At 38.4% G+C, this 27,689-nt stretch overlaps 1 protein-coding gene across 1 annotated transcript in view; it reads right to left on the reverse strand.

The window, feature by feature from the left end:
* SLC9A3 (solute carrier family 9 member A3) overlaps positions 1 to 14,580 on the reverse strand; it is a gene marked incomplete at both ends in the record, with an annotated part of 50,289 nt that extends 35,709 nt beyond the window's left edge. Inside the window, one exon of the mRNA XM_082283896.1 lies at positions 14,391 to 14,580. Coding sequence (XP_082140022.1) covers positions 14,391 to 14,580 — 190 coding nt within the window. The remainder of the gene's footprint in view (positions 1 to 14,390) is intronic.
* Positions 14,581 to 27,689: the final 13,109 nt, after the last annotated feature.

The following is a 27,689-nucleotide window of genomic DNA, read 5'->3' on the forward strand; positions in this document are numbered from 1 at the left end:
GTGGAAGCATCTCAGTGAATGGTTTATGATCCCGGAGCTTTGTCAGAAAATGAAGAAGCAAGTAAAACCTTTTGTCTTCAAGAATGCTCTTGACATCAGTTGTCACTTACTTCTTTCTCCATATACTATTATGCAGAATACATTATGGAATTTACTTCATGACGGAACAGCTCTTTTAACATTAGTAGTGCTAGTCAGAAAGAATATGGTAAGGAAGTGAGCAAGGTGATATGTGGGGAAAGAAAGAGGCAACTATTCTCATGTTACAATAGTTACACAGTACTCTATTTAAAGAAAACACCTTTTTACCAATCAAGCCTGCGAGTTTCTGGATTAGGCAACAGAAAACAGAAGACATGACATGCTTTGTTACTGAATGCATTCATTCCTGCCCATAAGAAAGTAAATTTGTTCAAAAATCCAGGTGATTTATTTTCCCTTAGACTTAAGAAGAGCAAGGTGCACTTTAGTTTATAGCACTCTCAATTTTTCCTGCAAATGGCTCTGAGATACTGCTATCATTCAATGTCCTTTAGCATGGCTTTTGATTTTTGTCCCTACAGCTTCTCCAATTAAGTAACATGTTAACTCTCATACCTTCATTATCTCATTTGAGAGGAAGTACATGATGGCAACAGCAGGAAGAACTGTGGTTTAATTAGTGTCCTTATACAGCAAAATGTAGTACACGGAAAATAGCTTTGATGTTTTGAAATGCAGTAGGAAAGTGGTAATACAGCAGGTTTTTTCAGTTATGCATTTGTGTTTTGTAGCGCATGCACAGACAAAATGAGAACGGATAGTGAAAGTTCACAAGGAGATTAGTTTAACATTATTTTCCACAGTGGAGAAATAAAAAGGAAGGGAACAAAACAACTGGCTAAAGCTCTGTTTGAAGCCCAGCTCACAACGCAAACATTTTGGGTACTTGAGATGGCTGTTTATTTCAAGAAAAGAGAAAGGTAGAAACCAGATACAAATCCCTTCCTAAGTAAAAAACATCCCAGAATGTTGCATACGTAGACTAACCATAATTCTATTCGATGACATATAGTACAAAATCGTAACATAGGATTCTTTTCTTTGTACAAGAATATGTGTTTTATATTGTCAGATCCCTTCCAACATGGGAAAAAGATTTTGCATATATTCCTATAAGTGTCTGTGCAGAAATTAAACTTTGGGAACAGTAAGAATTAAGTATGGATCATATATTACTAAACTACCCACAGCAGTGTCTCTTTTTGACTTCTATTACCACATATATGAGAATTAAACTTCAGCAGAATCCTAAAGTAGTCTGAGTTTGAAAGCACCTTTAAAGGTCATCTAGCCCAATCCCCCTGCAATGAGCAGGGACATCTTCAACTAGACCAGATTGCTCAAAGACCCATCCAACCCAGCTTTAAATATTTCCAGAGACTGGGCATCTATCACCTCTCTGGGCAACCTGTTCAAGTGTTGCAGCACCCTTATCATAAAAAATTTCTTCCTTCTATATAGCCTGAATTTTTTAGTTTACAACCATTAGTCCTTGTCCTATCCCAGCAGGCCATGCTAAAAAGTCTCTCCTAGTCTTTGTTATAGACACCTTTTAAATACTGAAAGGCAACAAAGAGGTCTCCCCAGAGTCTTCTCTTCTCCAGCTGAACAACCTGAATGCTCTCAGCCTATCTGAATAAAAGAGAGGCTCCAACCTTCTGGTCATCTAGGTGGCCTCCTCTGGACCTGCTCCAACAGGTGCCTGTCCTTCCTGTGCTGAGGACCCCAGAGCTGGACACAGTGCTCCAGCTGGGCTGTCACCAGGGCAGAGCAGAGAGGGAGAATCACCCCACTTTGACCTGCTGGCAGTGCTGCTTTTGATGCAGCCCAGGATGGGATTGACTTTCTGGGGTGTGAGCACACATGGACAAGCCACATCCAGTAAAGGAAACTGTATTATTTACTCACAGATATATTATAAGACCTACCTGAAGCAACACTGCTTCATACCAGTTATAAAATAAAAAATGCTAGTGGGTTAGTCCTGCTTTTGTTCTGAACTAGAAAGTGTTATGAAGATCCAAAATCCATAATTTTCTTCTAATATTGTTTTTTGCCAATCATCTCTTGAAATTGTGCACCCAAATATACTGTTAGATCTGATTTGAAGGCAAAAAGAGATGAACAAATGTTGAGACAGAAGGCAATTTTCAGCTGAATTTTTCTTAAATTTATGGAGTTTCCACTTTCTGCCATGTTCTTACATGCGTGTAAGTAAGCATATGATATACAGTAAGTATATGTAAGCATATGATATATCTATTACTATTTTCATTTCTGTTCTTCATTTCTGTTTCTATTTTTTCAGCAGCTGTATCCATGTGATGATTTATCTACGTTTCTATCATATCATTAACTAATAAGCAGTTCCCTACATATGGGAACAGCTTTACTAAGCTGTTTTTAACCCCAGGTAAAGATACTATGTGTCATGGTTTAGGAGTGATGCTCCCCAGTTTAGTGCTCCCACCGAGACTCTCCAAACCATGCTGCCACTTGCTGGCTCTCCTGCTCCCCAGTCCTCCTTCCCCTTGTGGCAAGCTGGAGAGGACACTTGGAGGCACAAAAGGGAAAGAGCACAGATTGAGATAAGAACAATTTACTGGAAGCAACAATAAAATAAGACAAGGAACAATATTAATGACAGAGCAGTACAAGAAAAAAGATTACTGATTTGCATGATATTGCCCACCCCACACAGAAAACCCCTGGCAATACCCCGACCCTCCCTCTGACTCACAACTCAACCCAAAGTGGAAACCCTCCCGCTCTCCCCAGAAAATGACATGAGGGGCATAGAATTACCTCCTAGCCATGCCCCTCCTGCCTACTGTGAAAATTAACCCTGTCCTGGCTGGATCCAGGCCTCTGTGTTTTAGGCACTGCAGCAGAAATCCTACCATTGGCTGTAGTACTACTTTGCCCCCTGTAATCAGAAAGCATTTATCACGAGGGCATAAAGGCAAGATTCTACTGACTTTCAACACATTCCTCCAAAATGCAACAGAAAACACACGCTACGCCAGGCAGCAAGAGGAAAATATTAGACCATTCCCCCTTACATTTGCATAGGTCTTTCCTGACACAAGTGCTTCAGTACCCACACACAAGATAAATTCCCAATTGCAGTAGCAGGTTTATCTTGGACTTTTAATTGCTTTTAATCTTTACTCATAAATCACAATAAACAGATGGAAACTTCATACTTCCTCCTGCTGTTTTTACATCCTCATACTTTCAGACACCAAACAGCATTATTCAAGTGAACATGCATTAAAAATTATGGTTTTTAGTAAGGTCAGCTATGCTGTATTCCTTAAGAAATGCTGAGGAATTAAGATGCTGTATTGAGTGCCTGAAAGTAATCATTTTGGCTCAAAAAAGCTTTAGCTTTTCCTTTAATTACCATTTTCTTCAGTACAAGTATTCAAGACATGAAAACAAGATGTACTTCTGTTTACTGAAAGGCTAGGGAATATAAGGTTCAAATAAGATTAATGTATTATGTACTAAGGAATTGCTGCTCTCCTTAAGTCCATGGTAAATATGACAGCCCTTTTTATTTAAGCTCATGTAGATTGATTGAATTAAATTGAGCAGGGAAGGGGGAAGGAGAATTACAAAATTTTATTGTTCACTGACTTCAATGCCGTATTTATCATAGTGAAAAAAAATAAATTGAAGTTTCTGAACTTTCTATGTTCTTTATTTCTAATAAAAATTTTGAAGGAGTGTTGACTTTTTCCCTAAATTTTGTCAAGGACAAAGTAACAAAACCAGCACTCTTTTTCCAGACACTTCTACTTCATAAGTAATATAAGTTTTCACTGCTACAAGTTTCAGGCTCTGTTATAGATGCTACACTTGGATATCTGGCCTGAGTGAGCTACTAACCTATCTTTTATTCGTGCCTTGAATCAGAAGACTTTGCTCCATGCAGCAATTGGCAGATCCAACTTCAAATAGCCCAGAAGATTTATAGAATCACTGGGAGCAGATAAAATGGTGGCTCCCTCATTTGAAGGAATACTTAGCATAACACTGAGCTGAAAAAATTGATGCTGCCTATTCATCTTGTCTAAGAAATGCTGCCTGTACAGCAGATACACTGTACTCCGCAGGACAGCATGCAGAGCTACTGCATAAGTCCTCCTGAGGACAGATTGCCCAAGATAAAAAGCAATCCTCCTGAAGCTCTACAGAGCAAAGTCCCAAAAATCTTACACTGTTAACTCAAGTAAGATATTATGATTAACAGACATCTTGATAGAATCTGTCAGGCAGTAGTTTATGACAAAATCCTTTCCATTAATAGAAGATATTTTAATGAAAACCTTTAATGATACTCAAATGCTTATCTTCTTTGTGATAACAAAGCAACAGAAATCGAGAATTTAATTACTACATTTATATATTTGTTAGGCTTTGAATGTAAATATGGAGATTCTTTCTGCTCTTTTCCTGGTTCTTTCACAATCTAATTCCAACGTTTTTATGCTTACATAATAGCACCCTCATCTGTAACTTCCATCCCTCCCTTCTCCTCACACCTTTTATCCTATCTTTTTCATTATTGATCAGGGTACTTCTCAATTCAAAAGTGTTCATTTTTTCAGATGTAAACTATCCTACTCAGCTTGTTACACCAGAAAGATTGTGTATGCAACTTAAATTAGTTGTTTGCCTATAAAGTTATCTGTGATTGTTTTTCTATGTGGCTTCTATGGTAGCAAGTGAAGCAAGGAGAAACATGAGAATAAACACAGCATTTAAGCAATAGTTCTACTTAGAAAGTAATGCACAATCCTCTGCTAATGATCGTCCATGGCAGCTAATCTGAGCAAGTAACTGAGTTCAAAATATCTTTATCTACAATTCAATAATGTTTCTTGACAAAATACCAGTTCAATAGCTGAAATGTCCTCTATTCAGAGTCAGAATTTTCACAGCCAAATGAATATCATTTGGGGAAGGAATGGACGACCATTTTGGCCATAAGTTTAGGGTTCTTTTTTTTGGAGGACAAAGGCAGTCTTCTTGAGAAAAATCCCATTAAAAATGGACAAACTGAGATGAGGTTGCAAAGTGTCAGTGTTGCAAGTGGAAGATGCAGAAGTAATAGCTGCTCCTTCTCAGAGGAGAACCACAGATGTGTGCATTTCTGGCATACAGCCTGTGTGCAGGAGAGAGATTTGTAGGAAATAGGGTACACTACATGTTCCTGCTGACTCATTTAGCTGCTGCTTGAGTTTGGTACTAGCCGTTAACAGATCTCATTGCATGTTCCCATCAAGTAATACTACTGAGTAGAATATCAGTTCATTCTGGAGAAAGCTTTGGCTAAAATAAGAGGTGAAACTCACACTGTATCAGCTAAGAGAAGGCAGAAGGGTGAGTGACATATGAGTGAAAGTCATTCATAACAGAAAATTGAAGCCACTCTGATCAGAAAGTGCCTAACTTAGAGGAGAGATAAACTTTATGCTGGTACCTTATCATTCCTTTCTTTAATTCATGATGGCATGACCATTGTGGCCACTATACAGCCACCATGTATTCTTCTCTCCTCTGTAGTGTGCAATTTTGTACCAGCTAACCAAAGTATACCAACTGCATAGAGAAATGTTGCTTTCTTTTACCAAGTGAGATGTAGATAAAGGTCCATCCATGTATGACCACTGCTAATCCAAGGATCTGCAGCTCTAATTGGTAGAGCAACTAATTCTGTAAACAAACACATGAAGGACAAGAAATTCCTCAGGACTAGCCTGCATGGTTCCCTACATGAAAGCGCTTGACTAACCTGATAACATTCTACAGTGAACTGATGCACCTGGAAGATGAGGGGAGAGCAGTGTCTGACGAGTTTCTAATGAGCCGTCAATAAGGCCTTTGATGCTGCCTCCCAGAACAGCCTCAGGCTGTTGCTGTAGGGGCTGGATGGACAGACAATGAGGTGGATTGAAAACTGGACGAATGGGCAGACCCTGAGGGTGGTGATCAGTGGTGCAAAGTATAGCTGGAGGCTGGTAACTAGAGGTGAACACCAGGGATCAGTACTGAGCCCTGTGTAACATCTTCATTAATGATCTGAATAATGGGGCAGAGAGTACCCTCAACAACTTGGCTGATGACACAAATTTGGGAGGAGTGGCTGATAGGCCCGTGGGATGGACTGCTATCCAGAGGGACCTTGACAGGCTGGAGAAATGAGGTGACAGGAGCCTTGTAAAGTTTGGCAAAGAGAAGTGTAATGTTCTGCACCTGATGAGGAACACCCCACACCAGTATATGCAGGGGGCCACCCAGCTGGAGAGGAGCTTGGCAGAGGTGTGAGGGTGGCCAGACACTGGCACAGGTCGCCAAGAAGTATTGTGGAGTCTTCATCCTTGAAAATAATCAGAAGTTGTCTAGACATGATCCTGGGCAATGAGCTGTAGGCCACTCTGGGTGAGCTGGAGCATAGGACCAGATGTTTGTGCCTTCCAACCTCAACCAGTCTGTGATTCTGTGAACTCTATAGGAGACCCAGTATCTAACACTTTTCCCCAGTTCACTACTGTCCCAAATTCATTCCCAGAACTAAATAGGATGGAATAGCTTAGGGCCAGAACAATTTCAGTAGAAAATCTGGTTATTTAATTCAAACTCTAGACTATTGATAGACAGAAGAGTAAGCATTCAAAGACTGCTTCCGTCATTCTGGAATGAATATTTGACCACTTAAACCACTAAATAACATTTATTAACTTAATTTCCTAAACATATATCTAAGCTGCCAAGTACTGAAAAACTACATCTAAATATTCACCAGTTTTGATATTTCACTGGAGTAGGAGGACTGTAGTATCTCCATACTACACTGATATTTAGTTTTATGTATGATCACATAACTCTACCTCCAGTACAACTGTTAGTGTATCAATATTAACATTAACATAACATTAACATAAAGCCATCTTATACCAACTGATATCACCTAGTCCCTGGAATATTATTATTATATCACCAAACCAATGTAACAATATTAATTTTAATAAAGGAGCTAGAAAGTCTCTCCATCAGTTTACAATCTGTTTGCACCTGGGAGATTTTCATTGTGAAATCTTACTGTCTCAAGACATTTACTGGTTTCTTAATATTTAATATTTTTCTCAAAGCTCAACTTATGAAACTGGCTGAATCCATAAAGCTTCTAGTTTAAACTCTTTTTCCCATTTTGTGTATGTAATTGAAGCAGAAAGAATCATAGCCACATATTTTTGAAAATCAGTCTACAATCTACACTGAGATTTTCTTCCCTGGTGTGTGACTACTGCTATTGCAACATTTGGCTTTGACAAAAATCAAGGCACTTTTTTCTTTCAATAGATAAAAGCAGAACTTCTCTCCTAAGTACATTTTAGTGAATCCAGAATTACTGCTTCTATTTTCAGTTATTGGAAGGAGAAAACTCTCCAGATCCAACTACTTAAAACCCCTGTTATTGTGCAGGCCTTTCAGAATACCTTCCAGTTTTCTTCTTCCACGAATGAACATTAAATATTCGTGCCCTAATTAAAAGTGTTTCCACTTGCATTCCATCTTGGTCAGATCTTCCTTGTCAGCCTGTAGTTTCAGTATTTATGACTTCACAGTGCTTTACAGAGCAGCCAATTGGGTATCAGGTCACTCCTTCCAAAGGGGTAATTACTCTGCAAATTGCTTTACAAAAGGAAACAAAATATTGCAACACAGCCAACCCACCACGCTGTGTGGTTTACCAAGACTGTTTTAATGGTCTCTAGTTTTAAATGGTTGCCACTTGTCAACAAACTACTAACAATTAAAGCCTCTATTTCTTCAGGCCATTAGTTTAACTGCACTACTGCAGAAAGAGGAGAAAAATCAGTCATTTCCCTGAAAAAACAAAAGAATATTTAGATAAGAAATATTCTCCTATGACTTTGGACTCAACATCTTGGAACAGAGTGAGCAATACGAAAGATACAGAAGAACTCAGAAATCTGTTACCCCTTTAATTCAGAGCAATTAAAACGGTGGTAAGTACCGGGGAAAGAAGCCTTTTAGTTGGATTCCAGACATTTCTTAAAGCAAACTTGTGGTAAAACTACTGATTTTTGATGGGCTTTTGGTTGTACGTGTCAAACCAAGTAATACTTCAGGATTTCCAGTACCAGCTTCCTTGCTAAGCGTCTCTAATACACAAAGGTCCACAAAAACAAAGGGGGACCTCCAAAGCCTTTCACTTGTAGAATCTCTGTACACCTGAAAGGGTTTTCTGCTTGCCCTTATTTCTAGCGGGGCTGTGGTCTGCTGCATTACCACATGAGAGATTTACAGTCGCTTCGGGGGTTTGTAGATCACTCTTGGTAATAAGTGGCTTTAGCTCTGAAGACAGTAAATCAATGGTTTCAACAATCCTAAGACTACAATATTAAAAGGATTCCATTGTTCTGCAGAGAACGCCGAGCACTTTGCACACAGGTGCCTGAAAGTAATTGATGGCAGAGATCCTTTCTTAGGTATGCATGCCTGAACTGTATTCAATTCAGGGCCATTCTCAAAATGCCATTGTTTTCTTATGTAATTCACACAAGTTGCCATTGTACATTTGCTATTCGTCAGGGGAAGTAATCTGAATCTTGTCAAATTATACTATCTTGATATCTTCTTCCCTGCTCTAAATAATTAAGACTTCAGACTTGCAAGACTCGGAGGGGGAGGGGGAAGAAGATAGATGTGTGTTACAGGGAGACAGGAAGTACAGGAAAAGGATGAGTAAGGCACAAGAGTAAAATGGAAATAAAATGTGGGAATAGGCAGTCACTTATAGATGATAAATTTAATAAAAATATGGCTCACACTGTTGTTCCCACGATTGGAAATGCAAAGCTATTATTCTATGTTGGAAATGTTCTTTTCAGCTGCCTAAAACATATAAAATGTTAGATACCAAAGGTAGTTCTTTAGAAGACAGAGATTTTACAGTACTTAACATTCCTAGCTCACAGGTATTCTACACAGAACTTTGCAAAAGGAAATACAGCATCTTACAAAGATGAAGACACTGCAGATACATAACAGTTGCCAGCACAGTTTTACAGTGTTTCTATGCATATCCGGGGAGGAAATGCATGTGCCTCTGTTCCAGGTGTGCTAACCTGTTTCAGCTTCTACTGACTTCACAATAGAGGTAAAAGATGCAGTTTTCCCTTCTTATCTTTGTCAGGACATGAGGGAAGATAGCCAAGTCCAGACGTCCTAAGTCACAATGCAAAGACTTTTTCCATATTATCACTTGCTAATGAAAGCAGCTTTTAACAAGCACTACAATCATGACAGTTTAAACTTCGCAGGACCTGGTGATATTGTCACCTTTCAATCTCTAACTCCATTTTCAGTTAAATACACCCAGTAAAATTCTGCTAAGCATCCTTCAACATTTCTTCCTAACGATGTCATTTACTGAAGAATTGCCAACAGAAGAGCTGGTCCCACATTTTTTATTTTATTAAAACAATACCCTAAATCAGTTTTTCTATGTAACTGACACTTTCCAGGAGCTAGAGAGTCAGGAGGAGGAACTTTGGAGTCAAATGCGCTTTTGTTTTGACAGTTTGCTTTGGAGGGAGGGTTATTGATTTCTTCAAAGAAAATATTGCCCCAGGAGTCTAAATTAGATGGGTGGTTAGACCTGCATTTCACAGTTCCTTCCCTAGCCCATCCCTAACATGCTTAAAATTCTCCACAGCAATTGTTTGTGTTAACAAAATACTCTAAAGAGCTCCTTTCTCAGGGTAGTTTGAGACAATGTGAAGGAGCCCAGGCATGCAGAAACTAGACTGTTTGTGGGGACCAATATTCCTAAGCTTAGAGATGCATTGTGCTCTGCAGCTCGTGTCCTCCTGAGGTCTCAAGAGCTGATGGACTCAACAAGTCCATCTGACACAGTATCTTCACCAGCCTTCTCCTAAGTGTTTGTTCACTGTTATTGAATCACTTCTTCCCCTCCTCCAAAGCATTGTGGTGGTCCTGAAGACAGATTTACCAGCTGCCCTGGATTCAAATTTCACTCACACTTTTTAATTTCTAATATAAAAGCCTTTAGAATTTGTGTGCAACTACACATAAATAAAAAACTAAAAAAAAGAGCTTTTGTGACATTCTTAGACTCAGCATAACCTATACCAATAAAAACAGCTGGCAAGAGGTTTGACTCAGATGATGAAAAGGCTGTGTACCCTTCCTCATTCTTGTTCATAGTCACTCACTCTCCCACTGTTTCTTCCAGTTGCTTATCTGCACACACTGAGCAAATCCATGGGGCCAGACAGACAGAAAGACTGCTTTGTAGGGCTCTTTTTTTACTTTGGGACAATTACCTATCCTTCTGTAAAAATGTTGAAAAAATGTTTTAAAGGTGTTATAGTACACAAGAGGATTTAAACTGCAAGAAGGAATTTCATTATTTCCCCAACATAACCTCCAATGAAGATATAAATAAAATCCCTCTCTGTTTCCTAGGATTTTGAACACATATAGAAGCCTGTACTGGATATCCCCCAAGTGGAAAGCACTTTTTTTTTTTTTTTTTTTTTTTGCAATTGACATGGCCTGAGAAGTACCCTCAAAAAATGGCATACAATGTTCAGCATTAAAATATTTCATCTCTTAGCCATTTTTAGCTTCTGAGCTCATTATTCCTTTCTTTCTTCTACTTGTTTCCAAAGTTTTCTGATTTTCCACCTACTTTTACCTCTTTCTGTAGAGGCTTTACTGCCAAAATATTGTTTGTATCTTCTATGCATCTGTTTATTAAAAGGTTATTTTCGATATGTGTTCTGTGAAAGACATATAAAGAAGAAGGAGAGCACATGGCCAAGTGAACTTAGAAAGCACGTGAGAGTCTGGTCAGTGTGCAAGTGTCTTTCATCTTAAACCAGAACTATATTGAGTAAGAATGCTGTTTAAAAATGGCACATCCTTTACCCACAGGGCTACAGTAGGAAATGTCTGTACTGTCCGTAGTTATAAATGCACACATGTATGCATTTGGACGTTATTCTTTTTCAGTCGTATTGCTTATTTCATCTGGATATACTGAGATACCAGGAAGTGGACATCTAAGTCCACTAGGAGGGTTCTCAGCTGTACCTCATGTACCTTCTTCGTGTAGATAAGATGCTTTTCTGGCTTAGATTTACACATGTAAGTAGTTTATTGGCCCTACCCCACAAGGATACTCCTCTGTAGAGATAAGAGAGCCTATCAAAAGAGGAAATAAAGATCATTAGCCACAGTGGGACATTGTGAACCTTAAGAATGTTCCATTTGAAGTGGAAGAATGAAGAGCTGAAATATTTCAGATTAAGAGAGTCAAATCAAATCAATTAGAACATGTAGAACAGTAGACCAAGATGCATCAGAAGTTTCATAGAAGACACAAACTTTTTATTTTCTATAATGCATGAAAGCCAACTGCATGAAAACTCTTCTTCCAGAGTTTCATTTGTAGCAATAATTAGAGTTGACCAAAAACTAGACTAAACTAAAAGAGTAGTTTCCTTCTTCAAAAGCCCAAAACACTAGGCACTTCTTCATGTATTTAGGATACTTATGAGATTTAACATACAATAGTTTATGTTGCAGAATACCTTGTACATGACATGAACATCAAGCCCCAGAAAGCCTGCAAAAATCTCTTAATAAAAAAATGCTTCCCCCCATCATGTAACATCATGAACTAAAACTTGTTTTTTACAAAAAACACAAACTTCCACACAAATGCAACAAAACAAACCTTAAAAAAAACCCAAAAATAACAAAACCCCAAATAAACACCACACCACTAAGGCAATTCTAATTCAAGAGAAAGCAAAGTATTCTCATACACATTAATGCCCAGATACCAACTGCAATTCCTAGAACACTTTCTGCTGACTCACTTGTCTATCATCCATCAGTAAAATAACTCTCCCAGTCCCTGTACGCATGGAGAAGTGAACTTGAATGTATAACAGCTCCTCCCCTGCTGGAAAACCCACAGCAAAACCAGTGTTTTGACTCCACTACAGTTGCCCTCCTTCAGGTAGTAAAGGAACCCTAGGACAGATGTTCTATTTTTTTTTCTCAATTATTTTCTGTCTGCTTTTTGAATATGCAAACCTTCTCTGATCCAGCATAGGGCTTCTGCAATTCAAAATCTCATCGATTTCTGACCTACTTTCCAGAACCCTTGACACACCAAGGCAGGCAGAGGCCTCAAAAGCTATTTTTTTCAGTTCCGTTTCTCACAGACTTACATGAACACCTTCATGATTTCTTCTTTAAGAAGCTTTTGAACAGTGAGTGTACATTCTTGATTTTCTGTGTGTTATTTGTGACTGGTGGGAAAAGCAGAGGCATTCATAGGCTCTCAGGGGAATACAGCAGTTATCCATTGGTTCTTCAGAAACCATGTCCAGAGTAGTATGGGATCACAAATATAAATGTAAAGAGAGAAAAGAACAAAGCTTGAGAGCTTTAGGGAAGAAAAGCAATGGAGCTGATGATAGGTATGATCTACTAATAAGTGACATGCTCTGTGCAGCTGTGAAAGAAGTACAAAGAATTTAAAAACAGAATCAGCATCACTCAGCTCCTGACAAGAAGTGCTTTATCAAGAGTTTATATCAAGGACTTCATGGTAAAATGGCTCATCTTAACTAATCTCAATCCAGGCCATTGCAATTTAAATATAGTACAATCTAACTGTCCTGTTCTTAGGTTCATTGGGTTTTGGACATAAAAATATATGGTTGTGCACCACTAATATTACACTGTACAACTGTGCCACATGTACAGAACAGCAAAGCCTGAATAGCACAAGGCCTTAATAACTATACTTCCTTAGAAGAGTATCTCAAGAAGAAGGTTCAAACAAGCAGCCTGTTTATTAGTTTATTCAGCACAATTTTATAGGTACTCAGTGTTGTCAGTTTTTTCCTGTATATGGTTTCCCCAGCTTTCTAATTGCTAAAACTCATCAATAAAAGTCAATTAAAACATAATTGTCTGTTATGTAATCTAGGTGATGCAGCAACTGTCTGAATACAAACTATTTGCATGGTGGAATCAAACAGGTTCAGATAAAGGTATTTAGTTATATATCTATGGTTAATCAAGCAAAACCCAAGATGCAAACATTGCTGGAAAATGATGTACAATATCACCCCTACTTATAACATACTACTCATTTTTGAAATGCTTTATTTGGGTTTGGAGACAAGTCTCACAATGCTTATCTTACGTGCTAGACAGAATATACCTAAGTACACCTTTTTACATCTTTCATTCTCTGTGGCATGAAAAATCCATGAAATGTGATTCTGGTATACCAAATTAGTATTAACAGTACAAGTTCAAAAAAGTCTTTAGTAGGATTTTTGGCTGATCTTCTGAGATGAGACTGATTATAGAAAAGATTTCTTGAAAATGAAAATGGCATTTACTGTGTCAGCCAAGCTGAATATCTGTTTTTAGATCCAAAGGAAAAAGGTCTGAAAGTAATACCATTAATCAGGTAAAATGCATTCCAATTAAACAGTGACTTTTCTAGTTCAGCAAACTGCATTATTGATACAAGATTGCTTTTGGAAAAGTCACAAAGTTCAGAACACAAGAGTTGGAGCATTCGTATAAAGTAATTTAAACTACACTGAAGTTAGGCTAAGTCCTGGCTTTTCATTTATTCCACTTCACTTATTCCACTTCACTTATTGAAGAAAATTATGGGTGCTCTAAAGCTTGTATTTTTTTCAGCTACATCAGATGGTCTGATAATACATGTTACCTTTCTCTATGAAATATGCTCTTTCACTAATTCAGCAATGCACATCAAAGCAGACAACACTGAGTTCATATGTGTAGTTTTCAGTGTTTATTTTTGATGTTACCAGCTGATATAGCTAACAATCATAATCAGGAGAAAAGCATATCATAAATTGGAATAGGTATTGTGTAAGCAATAAAGCACGATTTCTGTTTCACTTTTGCAAAAAAAAGTTTTTCCTGGGAGCAACAGGAATACAAGGTCTCAAGGAATTGCAAGGGTTTACAAGGAGTCAGATGCAGAAGCCAGAGTCACTGTCGGTGAAAATGAATTAGGTAACCCCTCGAGGCTGGGGAAAATCACACTGCTAAGCACCGTGTAGGGCAGTATTATGAAATCAGGACAGAGTACAGTAAACCCCCTAAAAACGGGTCAGCGGACCTATGATAAGCTTTCTTCATTTACGTTGGATGGGAGAGGGCAAGGGGGAAGGGAAAGGGAGAGGACATGTATTAATATGTAACTCCGGACTCACCGATTTTGGCCAAGCTGGCCACAAGTATCCAGAGTGTAATGATATACGGCTCCTTGACGTGATCCCATTTGAAAGAGACGATGGCAAAGCTTTGGCTGCTATTTTTAGGGCTTTCCGAGCTTCTCTGTCCCAGCGCCGCTGGGAGAGCCATCAGCCCCAGGAGGAGCGCCACTCCAGATACCTGCCTCATCTTCAAGCCACACAACAAAATCCTGCTTCCCCTTCCCGGAGAGATCCCGCCTCTTCGGAGGTCCTTGGGGGCGAGGTCCTTGTCCCTTCGCAGAGACGCGCCGGACGGCTGAGGACGGCGGGACAGCGGCGCGCGCGGCCGGCAACGGGAGGGTCCCCTCCTGTCCCGTCCCGTCCCGCACCGGCTGCCCCAGGAGTCGCCTTGCGCGGGGTGGCAAAGGGCGGGTCAGGGGCTCCGTGCACAAGCAGATGCTTCGAGCTGGGGTCCCGCTGCTCGCCCGCACCTGCCTTTATCAGGCTGCTCCCGATCGGGCGGAGGCGGAGCCTCCCGCCGCTCCCGCAGAGGCTGCCGTGCGGGGACGGCGATGCCCTGACTGACAGAGCGCCCGGGAGGTCGGCGGGCAGCTCCGCTCGGCCCCGCTGGGCCCCGGGGCTGGCCGCAGGCTCTGGGCTCTGTCCGCAGAGGCCCTGGGCAGCTGGGCAGCTGGGCAGCGGACAGCAGCGGCCCGGAGCTGGGGCGCTCCCGCGGGCATGTCCTAAGGGAGCTCGGGGTCCGCGCCCACACCGTAGTTGGGTGCGCAGGACATCCACAGGTCTCCGTTCGGGCGCTTTGGATGCTTTCGTATCAGCCTCCCTCCTTCAGCCCCACTCTCCCGGCAGGTTGTCACTGAGGAAATGAGGAAATGTCACTGAGGAAACTTTTCTGCTTCTCAGCCTCGAGTCCCCTTCTGAGCTCGATCTAGCTCACCGAGTGCACAGCAGCAGGTTTCTCAGACCAACTTTTTCTTCTGTTCACCAGAGAGCACCTCTTCTCACCGTGTTCGGTGAAAGGACACCAGCAGGCACCATTTGGCTTTCCACTTCTGCTTGCAGCTGCTTGTTAAGATGTGCTATATTAAAAACTCTGATGTTTGCTTGTTTGTTTGTTTGTTTGTTTTTTAATGCTTACATCGTGAGACCTTTTAGGAGGTTCTACTCTCCCCCTAAAGCCTCCTTTCTTGCTGATAACATTTGCCTGCTATCACAGATGGTCCACGTTATTTGCTGCAGGCCAGTGGACCCATAATAATCATCACCCTGCAGTAAAAGGGCAGCAAAGCATCCTGTTCCCAAAGGGCAGAACTTAGGACACCCTTCCACACATCTCAGCAGCAGCAACTCCTCTTCTCTCTTGTGTGCTCCAAAACAATCTGCGTGCAGTCCACACCTTCTGTGACTTTCTGTGGAAAAACACTACTTAACATGACAGCTGGTTTTATCAGGAGGTACAAAACAAACAGGATAAAGCTCTCCTTTAAAATTATTGGAAGACAGAGAAATTATTTTGGTTATTTCAATCCTAGGATTAGGAGAATTAAGGAGAAGAGCTACGTACTTTTTCATAGTCATCTATCCTGCACAGACACTATAAATCAATTAGCTAGTTAATTAAATCTATAAATTTCCATGGAATGTTAATGTCATTATTACCTCAAAGCAAGTGCAGGCCCCAAATTGGACCAACTGTCTTCAAACAATGAAATATCTTGAGGGCTTTATTTCCTTTGTCTTCATTATTTAAGGAAAAGAAAATTATGTGGGAATTTTTTAAAGTGGGAGCAAATCTGAAGACAGAATTGGCAACTCTTTTTAGGAAGCATGACAGACAACAAAATAGCTCCTTCACATTCAGTAAATGCTGTAGAAAAAGACCTGAAGAATTCTTCCGTGTCTAACAGCAAATTCTATCTACATTATTTTTATCTTTTCCAGAGCATGTCTTGGGCACTCAAATGTTTAGAATTTGCTCCTAAGTTCTGTAACTGTTCTACAAATGGCTGTTGCCAATGCCTGAGTAACAATTTTGTTCATTGCCAGTAGAGAGAGAAAACTGCAGCTGGAAGTAGGTAGCTGCTGATCATCTGCTGCTGAGCCCTGGGGAAAGTAGTAGTTCCCAGTCATTAACATGAATTCTGTTTGCTTGCATTAGGAGAATGAACTTCAGGAGAGACAAGCTGTCAGCACTGTTTTTACTGTCACAACTTACTCCAAGTATCCTCATACACCAATTAAACATTTCAGCTGCAGCTAATAAAAGGGCACCACAACTGCCAGTGTTCCATCTTACATTCATGATTCTTCCCAAATCTAGTTCCACAAGATGCTAACTGGGTTAGAAAATATCTTTCTATTTAAAGTGCTGTTCAGATGGTTGTTATTAAATGTGTCATAGACCAAGAATACCTGCAGCAGAGCTAGAAAAATGAGAAAGCCTTCTCTGGTGGGCCTTTTCTGGAGATAAGCAATGGCTTGGAGGAGCAGCAGTTGAGATCGTGCCTGTGATTGCCTGTAGGCGATGTTCTACCCATGACAACAGTAACCAAAGTTAGATGCCAATTCTGAGTTTGCTGGTGGAGGAAATCAGCATTAAGGAAAAAAAGTTGTGAGTACCATTTTCTAAAAACAAGGTCTACAACACTGTTAAAATGCCAACACTGTATTTCTTTTAACAACAACAAGTTAATGGTTCAAAGTTTATTTGTGACTGCTGATGGATTATTTTTAAGTTGACAGGGTATCAAATGACTATTGATATCAGGGAATTGTTGTGTAATTTATTAATATTTCAGTAGGACACAGAGAGGACAGAGGAAAGGACTGACAATCATGAATCTCCTACAGGTACATCAATACATGCTAAACCAAAAGTTCACTGAGTACACATGAGCTCATGTACAAAATATGTACTTGTACAAGAATACATTTGAATATAAGTATTTATTATTAGAGTCCATTTTCTTGTATGTTCTTTATGGAAGCCCTTACATAGTTTCCTATAACCTGACTCTGTATCAGTAACAAAAAGCATTGGTTGAGTATTATGTTTGCAGTAAAGATATCATATCGCACAACAGCTGATATTTCCTGACTTCCAGAAAGACTGCTCAAGGAAAATTTCTACCGACTATAAAAATAATGGTGTTGTGTCCTGAGTCTTTTTTTTTTTTTTTTAAGCAACTGACTGAACTCCACATTGTCATTTCTGGAAATATTGTGTAAATAATGGCTTAAAGGAAAGAATTATGAGTATCTTAGTGTGTTATACAAGTATCTTATATACCCTTCACATGATCTGTGTCCTGTAAAGATTACTTCTTGGCGATTTTATCAAAGCTGAGGTAAAAGACAATTTCAGTTAGAAAAATCCTTAAAATTGTATCCATTTTCTCCAGAAAGCACACACAGTATTTCAATTATGCTAATTTAGATGTAGAAGTTACAATTAACTTTTAATATTAGCATTTGCCACAAATCTGTTTAAGGTGATGTGAAATTAAGAAGCACATCTCTGTCAAACTGGGAATTCTGATGAAAGGAAAAATAAATGAATAAATAGCACAGATTTGGCAAGTCAAGCGTGAAAAATCTCCTGATGCAACATGAACCATCATAAATCACTTGTTATGACTCCTGTCTTTCCTCAAGAAAACACACTCTTTTTATATTAATGTCTGTTAAATGCATGAGCAGGTTAAGATTTGAATGGAATATAGTTCCAGTATGTATTTTTATGCCATAATGCCAACTGTATAGTTAAATAGAACAGTAATTATTGTGAATGCCATTGTACCAATATAACTGTAAGATTTGGTGAAAATTAATGTGGTTTGTATGCAGATGAATGCAGAACCACATTAATTTATAGCGAATTTACTTTATTCAACAGCTGACATTTTACCAACCATTCTCCAAGTGAAATGAGTGCAGCTGTGCAAGTTTATGCTGCAAGGAGTTGGACAAATACTGCTGGACTAAGTGATGTTGCAGAGCACTATGTTACAACATTATAAAAATGAACCTCTGAAATTACATTAGAAAGTATAGTAATTCAGCCCACACACATTACTACCAGTTAAAGTGAATAAGATGAAGACTAGGGTGAGGATGAATTAATCAGAGAGGTAGTTGGAAATAGGTTTGGCTGGGAAGTAGGGCGGAAGAGGAAATTAGCTGAATTCTTCATGACTCATTTCAAGACAAGATTCACTTTAATGATAGTAAGTGAAGGGGATTCTTACCAGAACCTTCATTTTTAGCCTCAAATGTTTCTGAAACTGGCAGACATTTTAGGCAGACTGTGAGATTTTTCTGGTGTGTTGTTGTTGCTATTACTGTTTTTAATGAACCCCCACATTTATAGTAGATTAGAAACTAATCTAGCAGGAGTAGTACAGTATGAATTACAAACCTTGACACAGCCCAGGACCTTCATTAAGGAGAGTCCTGTCCATAAGGGATTATATCTGTGTGAGCTCTCAGTGCAATGAACAGTGAAAAGGGAATGGGACAGAAAAAGAAGTTGTTACATATCACCAGACACCTGATACTTTTTACCATTTATGTTCAGGAAAAAAACCCACATATTTTTATAAAATGCCATGTGTATTAAAAGTACTCTTTCTTTCAGTTCCAATTCCAAGGAAATTTCTTCTATTGTTTATTAGGACTCTTCTGGGCTTGCTACAAGTCAAAGGTGACTGAGATTTCCACCTGTGACAGTCTGCACCTTCCACACTTTCCCTATTGTACTCATCTCATTCCCATGTTATTGACATCCCACTTGTATTTCTCTGTTCTTTGTTCACCATGCCTCTGCTCTCTTTCCTTTTCATGCATGTCTTCTATCAATACTTACCAAAAATCCCTAATAGTGAGAACTAAGGAACACCCAAAATGCAATTTGTGTATGGTGTTTCAACCCAATACTTAAGATACAATTCTCTCTCTATCCCTTCCAATTCAGCTTTGTCATTTTTCACCACATATCCTCCTTCCAGGTACTCACATCAGCCTGACCAACACAAGTGTTTATACTAGACACACAACACAAGTGACTACTGGTTTTCTAGTCATAATGGAGATTGTATTTGCTGATCTTTAAAAATCATCATTTGGTTTTATGCTAAAAAAGCTGGGGGAAGACTGGGACAGAAATGGTAACCACAGATTTCAGAGATCCGATGGACAAAAAAGGAAAATAAAGGTGCATCTCGGAATTGTTTCTGTGTACAGGTATTCAGGTTCCTGTAGCTTAACCCAAGAGGAAAAGCAAAACAGATTAATTTCTTAGGAAAAACAGAAAGACTCTTAAATAACAAAGGCAGCTAAGTAGAATAATTTCTATTGCTAGCATGATAATTTTACACTTATTTCTTATAAGTAGGCTCTGATGTTTCTTGGTCTTAATTTTTGGCTGATCTGTGGAGAGGGAGTCTTTCCTTTCCCAGATTCTCCATACACCATGCCTCTGTGAAATCCAACATTCATGCCTCCCCTGCCTAGCTAAATGTGTGCATGTTCACATGAAAAAGTTCAGCTGATTTCACCTAAAGCCACTCCTGATTCAATACACCATCCCCAGTGCTCCTGTTTTGCTGGACATTGATTGTTCAAAATCACCTGTGATACGTGAAGGTGGAGACACCCCCCACCAGGCTCCCCAGAGTGTGTCCCGCTGTCCCTGCCCTCCATGAATTATGTGCTGAGGTCTGCTCATCTGGCAGCAGCTACTGCCCTGCAGTGATTCATACTTGTTTCAACTGGTAGGTCATGGGGTGGACGTGGATGGTTTAACCAGTATCTGAAAACCCAGCCACAGGAGTAAATTTACCTCTCTGTTGCAATCCAAAACTAATTCCAGCAGAAGGAGTGGCCCTGTGGTCTGCCTGGGCTTGAGGGCACTCAGTAACCTGTGTGCACAGGGCTTCCTTTAAGCATCTTGGATCTGATGATAGTTTAAAGCTATTCCTAACTTTAGGATGCTTCCCAATGGCAAAACACCCAACCTAAGCCTTTCCTCTGTTACTGCACATAAAGGAATTTTCCTGTGAAATATTTCTACAAGGCAGTTGAGATTTTGTGAGTGCAAAATTTCTTTATCTAAATTGTGCTAAAGGAAATTGAACCTTGGCTGAGGAGCAGCAATAATATTGTAATACTTAGCAATTACTTTGAACTTAAATTATATAAACCGAAGAGTCAAATAAATTAATTATGATGCCAAAAAAAACTCCAACTGCCAATACAATTTATGGCCTAAGGTATTGATTATGGCAATTTTATCAACAAAAAAAGACATAAATGGCAGGCGATACTACTTTGTTGTTGACGTGTACTTTAAAACCTGTTGCTATTTAAGAACAATTAAATAGTAGTGGGGATTTTCATTAGTTAATTCCAGTTTACTAAAACCCAAACATTTAAGTGGACCATACCTATTCTTTTGGAAGTCTTCACATGATCAGAATGGTGTTCCTGGCTAAAGTCACAGAGGAAGGAAAAACTTCAGAACTGACAACGTCAAGAATCTGCCTAGTTTAGTGCAAAGACATAACCTTGAATTTCATATATTTCAGGTGAATGCCCTTATCATGACTCAGAAGATGTTAACATCATTCTGATTTTATTTTATTCTGCACTGAAGCAAAAGCAATTGCTGAAACTTCAATTTTTGGGGAAAAAAAAAAAGAAAACTACTTTTTCTCCAGTTTGGGTTATTAAAAACAGTTATTATATTATTACACAAATCTGCACTAAAAGTTACAATCAATTTGGAGAAGTTTGTAGGTCTTATTTCAAATGTCAGTTTAAAAGGAATGCTGTACTTGTTTCGCAGTCCATTGGACAGCAGTGGAGCGGAATGGGAAGAGACAGTCTGTCGCTACTGGTGTAAAAAGTGACAGAGATTCTTTGAAGTCGAAGGGCACTCCACTTTGAATTGAGAGAATCTGAACTGGATTGCTGCTTATCTCACTGAAGTTCCAAAGGCCGCAAGGTGGAGAGTATACATAACATGCACTTCCACATTACCAAAATAGCAGCCATAAACTGACTCAGGTCAGTAAATGAGTAAGTAAACAAACAGGAAGAGGGATGTCGTCCAAATATGCAAAATTATTTGATAGTATTATATTTAATAACTAACTACATCAATCTGCTATGGGAAATTTTTGGCATCTGGATACCTTGATTAGAAATATTATTAGTGAATTTTCAAGAATACTATTTAGAATAAAAACATGAAAACTTTAAAGTGAAAACAAGAAAGGAAATTACGAGAACATTATTCTCATGAAGCTGTATAAATAAAATTAAGCAGTGGATCCAGGCTTTTTCAGACTAATGTATTTTAAACTGCTGTTTCCTACAAAGTCACACTATTGGAAACAGAGAAAAATAAGCTGAACAGTTGCAGAGAAGAAGTATTAATTTCATCTCATACATGAAATAAGAATCTACATAGTAAACACATAATTTGGGAAACCTTTCTAAATTTTAACTGTTGTACCACCTTGTTGACACTGTTTGATATGATGACACAGGCATGCATCCAGTTTTGGGAGCTGCTGAAAATTTTCTTCCTGGGACTAAGGATTCAATCCTATCACTTGGCGTCTGGGTGCACATTCTTACAATTTTCCTTCTATTTCCTTGATGGGGCCTTTGATAAGCCATTTCTGCTCACTGCAGTGCTGAAGTGAGGTGACACTAAAATCAGAGGTACTTGTTCTGAAAGGCCATCACTAGCTTAACCTTGGTTCAGGACATCATCAATCTTTATGGACTGTACTCTTGTCTTAAAATGTGAAGAAAAATTTGTGGAAATGCAGGTAATACTGAAGAGAGATACAGAAAGATGAGACTATGAGGACTGCCCTGGTCACTAAATCCAGGGACTACAGGCACCACGTTGCATATTTCCTGCCACACATTGTCTTGAGAACCTTATCTCAAATACTCTGCTGGTTAAGCATATCCATATAATTTCTAGCCTAAACTTAATCTGAAAGTTCACAACCTATTTATTCTTGTGTGAGTATTGTCCTTCAACACTGTTTCTTCTTCTATTGTTTTTTACCCTTTAAATCAAACCATACACTTCAAAAGAAGTTTTAATTAATCCTTCTTGAACAGAGCCAACCAGGACACACACAAGTGAAGTTTTGCTAAGCTTTGTAGGCTGGCAACAATACCTCCTCATCACAAAAATATGGCCTGAAGCACAAGTGACTGGTATTTGTTCCCAATGGATACATCCCAGAACTTATCACAATACTCACCCTGAAATCCAGTAATATACCCAAGTCCTACTCTTTTCCACTGAGTCCAATGAATGAACCTCTATCTGATTACTGTATTGCCATTGTATACCTTTCTTTTCATTATGTTAAAACTACCTGAGTCCTCAGTATCACCATATCCTTTCAATACAGTCTTCCTTTATATGGATGATGACTCCAAAGTTTGCATTATCAGCAATCATTTGTGGATGCTAAAAGCACTGATGAAAATATTAAAGAAGATGAGCTACTCCTCTTTTGGCCTCCTTTCAGCCTGATTCTCTCTCTGCTTTTTCAGTAGTCGTTGTCCCCACACATCCTTGCAGTCTACAAAAAATAACTTAGCACCTTGACAAGATGAACACTGAGCATGTGGTGCTCCTGCATTAAGTTGAGGTAAATATTCACATGTCCTAAGCATATTCCCTGCAAGAGTGGGAAACCAGGATCACACTTGGGCATCAACAAAATTCTACTTTTCCCTGTGCCTCCTGTCTCATAAATGTCTTGCTTTAATTTTTCCTTCTCTGAGTCCTAGAGCTCTTGAGTGTCTATAAAAGCAAGCATCAAGAATTATTTTAGAGATCCAGATAAATTTATAGACTTACTGTTCTTGATATTAATATGAATATTAAGACAGTAGGAAACAGTGCATAACTAAGCTTTTCATTTTTACTTCTGCTTATTTATATTTCACTTAACTTTTACCGTGAAAAAAGGAATCACTGAGAAGTAAAGCTAACATGTTCCTTATTGAGATTCAGTAAAATGTTTTTAAAACATTTGAAACTATGATCTCAATATGCTACATGCTTTACTTATTTCTCCTCTTAAACAAATTTAAAATTTCCTTAATCTATTTTTATGTGTCCAGATTTACTTTCTTTTATAACTACTTGTTTGAGAGAGGCAGAGAGACAGGGAGAAGAGAGATACATTTTTATCTCACACTACTTACATTTTGGTGTCTGTGTTATTTAATTAATTTGGATTAATTATTAGTTATAAAACGTAGTGCATAAGGGCACTGCATCCTTCATTACTATAGGCTGATCACCAAATCTAAAGATGAATCAAATTGCTTGTGATATCATCTCTTGATTTATTCTGGTATATATAGTCTTTAGATAAGATTGAATACTCTGGATTATCAATGGTGGTAGATCTACAAGAAATATTAGTAAACATCTCTGTTTCTTATTTTTTCTCTTGAGCAAATGTGTTTTCTTTCTCTCACATAATGAATTATGGTAGATTAAATTTTGGTCTCTTTATAAAAAAATAGGTTTATCATAATTTAGGTTATGGTATTAATATGGGGCACTATTCCTAAAATCATATTTACTTTTCAGTTATATCAATGGAAGTATGTTTATAATGATTTGTAGGCTGTGGGAGAGAGGAAAGAGGAAGAGGCCCAAATGTATTTCAGCGGAAGTAAGTAATTGAAATTCCTTTATTATTCTCTAGCTACAAGCTACGGAGAAAGAAGTCAATCCCAGTTAACTGCTACCAAAGCACCTTCAAAACCTGCAGGCTGCTCAAAATTGTAATAGGAAGTGGAAAACAACATTCAAACAAAACTCCAGGAATAAACACAGAGTTTCCTTCCAACAAGAAGTACCAGGGGCATACTCATCCTGCTCTTGAACTCCTTACTAAGCAACAGGTACTTGCCACTGTAAGAGAACTAGGTGACTGGTTTGAATCAGGGTGACCTTTCTTATATTCTTCTGTTCATATCTCATTTAGCTCTAGCAGTGGTGCTTATCAGTAACACTTAACGTGAAGCTTCATGACCTAGAAAATAATCTAACAAAGGAAAAAGAAGCTAAACAGTGTCAGTTTCTCATTACAGGGGAGGTTTCTGAAAGGTCAGAAAGTTTCTGAAATAGAAAGCAGTGGTGTATGAGCAATACAGCTTAAAAAAATTAAAGCCATCAGCAGGAGTTGAGTCTAGACAATATTTTGAATGTTGAGGTTTTATATAAGCAAGAGACATTTTCAATAAAATTAGGAGACATTTAAACCTGGAGAGTTGAAAAAAACCCCTAAAGACAGGATTTATATTTACAGACTAGAGCATTCAGTGATTTTATTACTTACTTGAAATAATGTGACTCATGCCCACAAGAATTGACTAAGCTCTTTACCACTCCTACCTCTAATTATTAGGATTGTAGTTATGGACTGAGTGATTTTCCTCCTGTTCATGAGTTTTGAGTTTATTATCCTACAGTTTCACAGAATATTCCTTGTTCCTGTTATTGATAGGAAGAACAAAAGAATCCACCATCTTGTTTCTTGTGTTATTCTACCACATGCATTTAGCACACTTACTCACTTTTCTCTTAAACCATGTAATGCTTTGAACATTTTCTTTAGATGTAAGAATTTTTGCCATGCTTCCCAGATTCATCAGTGTGGCTTCATTCTGAATTACTACTTCAAAATTTTGGAGTTGGATACAAGTTAATTTAACCTTACATTATATACCTCACTAAAGTTAGGACCATACTCACTTCAGCATTCCCTAATCAATGGAAAGACACAGGCAGTCCATAGGGAAACTCAGGATATTCCAAAATAAAAATTAACTTCTTTCTGGAGATGCCTCTTAACGTTAAAAATAGGGTTAAGAGGTCTATTTACAGAATTTGGCTATCTCAATGATATTCCTATCAAGTGAGAAGAATGTGGAGTGAAATTATAGTGAACAAAATATTCCAAATAAGATTGTAATTTCTTTTTTTCTTTTCCTTTTCCTATTTTTTTAAGTAATTCTAATTTCTGTTATATGCTTGCCAGGGTTGTTTGATTTGTTGGTTTGGGGGGGTTTTCTTGAGTTGCCAAAAAATGACTACATACAACCTGTCCAGAAGATAGTAAGATTTACTTCCAAATTTTCTGAGTGGTTCCTCACAGTTATGTGAGTGAACCTAGTGGTTCCTGACTAGTTTCTGTAACATAATGTCACTTGGATATTTTAAAGTGTAGTAAATTGGAAGCTACTACAATTTAAGTATATTTGAACTTAAAGCATCTTTAACCAAGGAATTATTGATTTCAATAGGCTTGATTTCTACTGTTTCAAAAGTTCTTAATCAATTGCTACAAAGAAAACCATATCAGCTGAACACTTGTTTTCAGAAGCACTATTTGAAAGCTAAAATCTCTTTGCATTTTCATAGTTATATAAAAATGACTTGTATTTTCTTTTGAACTGATGAGAGTATGATCCTATTATAGATCAAATAAGACATCACTTTAGTTTGCCAACTGAACTGTAGTCCTCAGTAAACTCAAATTTTGGCAATGTAACAAATGCAACAACAACAAAGCCACTTCTACATGTTGTTCTTCCTTGCAGCTTTGAGTAACTTCCCATACATCAAACAAAAAGGCTAATATAATCTCGGTCATTCTTCTCCCTCTTGGGGGCCTTTGTAAATTGTATCGCTTTAGGAAATTGAATACAGTGACCACCCCACCAAAGATATCACAGACGAGTGGGGAATACACACTAAGCAAAAAGATCTGTTTACTTGTAGGACTTCTTTTTCCTCCTACATGTTACCCTTTCAAAGCTATATTGTTATCTAGCATATTTGAAATGTTTTAGCAGAAACTGAAAGATTCCATTCAAAAGAAAAAACAGAATTTACTGTTACATCTTTTCCTCAGAAAACTTGCTTTATTGCACTTAATTTTGTTCTGCATATATATGCACACACATACATTCCATCATGACCATTAAAATACTTTTTATAGAAAATACATTTGAAAGCAGATTGATAGCTCATGGCAGGAAAGCAAATGGCTATACTGCACCTGGGACTCTGTGAAGGCAGGCAGAAGTATTTTTGCTTGTAGAACTTGGTAATCTTTTGCCTGGGATCATAAGTGTATCTAGAAACTAGGGCTCTTCTCTTGTGGCTACCTTTGAATTTCCATTAAAAAATAATTCATGTCATATTTAACTATAAATAACAAAGATGGAAATGGTCAGCAAGTATACAGTAATCGTTCTCTTGATTTGCCCTAAAAAAAATTGGAAAACAGAATTAATTGGTTTTTATTCTTTTCCTGCCATGAATGCTAGCTTTTTGGTATCTATCTATTAATAAGGCAGATTCTGATTACAAACTTATACCTGAGTAGAACCCAGAGTCCATTTCAGTTTTCACCAGCTGTTTGTAAACATTGTGGGATAACTTGATCTGAAGCTGATTGCTCTGTACGGAGTTTGTTTTTGGCAATTAAAATTGATTAAGAATTAAAGTGTCCCAGTATTATTCCACTGGACATAGTAGAAAATGAACTTTTCCTGTTATTGATTGTAATACACAGGAAAAGAAATGAAATTGCACTGATCAATAGGAACGGTAATATTTGGAAAACAAACTTCTATTATACTAATTCCGAATGTTGATCTCCCAACATATATCGCATAATTCTTCCAATTTACAGTAGGTCTCTCATTAAGTACAACTTGTTATTCTGGTACAGTACTGTGTGAAGAAATACGTGAGCTAAGATTTAGTGTAATAGAGAATGAGTTAATGTCAAAGTGTTTCTGCCCAGACTATGTCTAAAACACAGTCTATTCTGAAGCAGATGTGAAGTACAAGGAGTTGTCAAGTTCCCTGAAAAGCAGTTTGCTTACTCTTGTTTACATTTGGCTGGAAAAGGTCTGACATTCTCTTCTGTTATTTGCATGCCCAGAACCTGAAGCTGTAAGGAAAGTGCCCCAGGTGCCTTGCAGCTGCTCAAGGAATTTAAAGTTCACTAGCTATCAGTATTCTTCTAACAAATTAATAATCAGAATTGACAGGAACAACAATTTCTCTGGGAAACCTGTGTGGGCATCAAAACCTGTCCTCGGGGTAGATCTGATCTGCAGGCTGCCCAGAAGCCACAGACCCATGAAATCTACACTAATACTTCATGACCCCCAAAGTGTAGAGGGAGATTAGACTCCCAGGACTTTCAGTGCCAAAGAAGAAAAAGT

Source organism: Coloeus monedula, assembly GCF_965178545.1.
Source record: "Coloeus monedula genome assembly, chromosome: 1".
Lineage (NCBI taxonomy): Eukaryota > Metazoa > Chordata > Aves > Passeriformes > Corvidae > Coloeus > Coloeus monedula.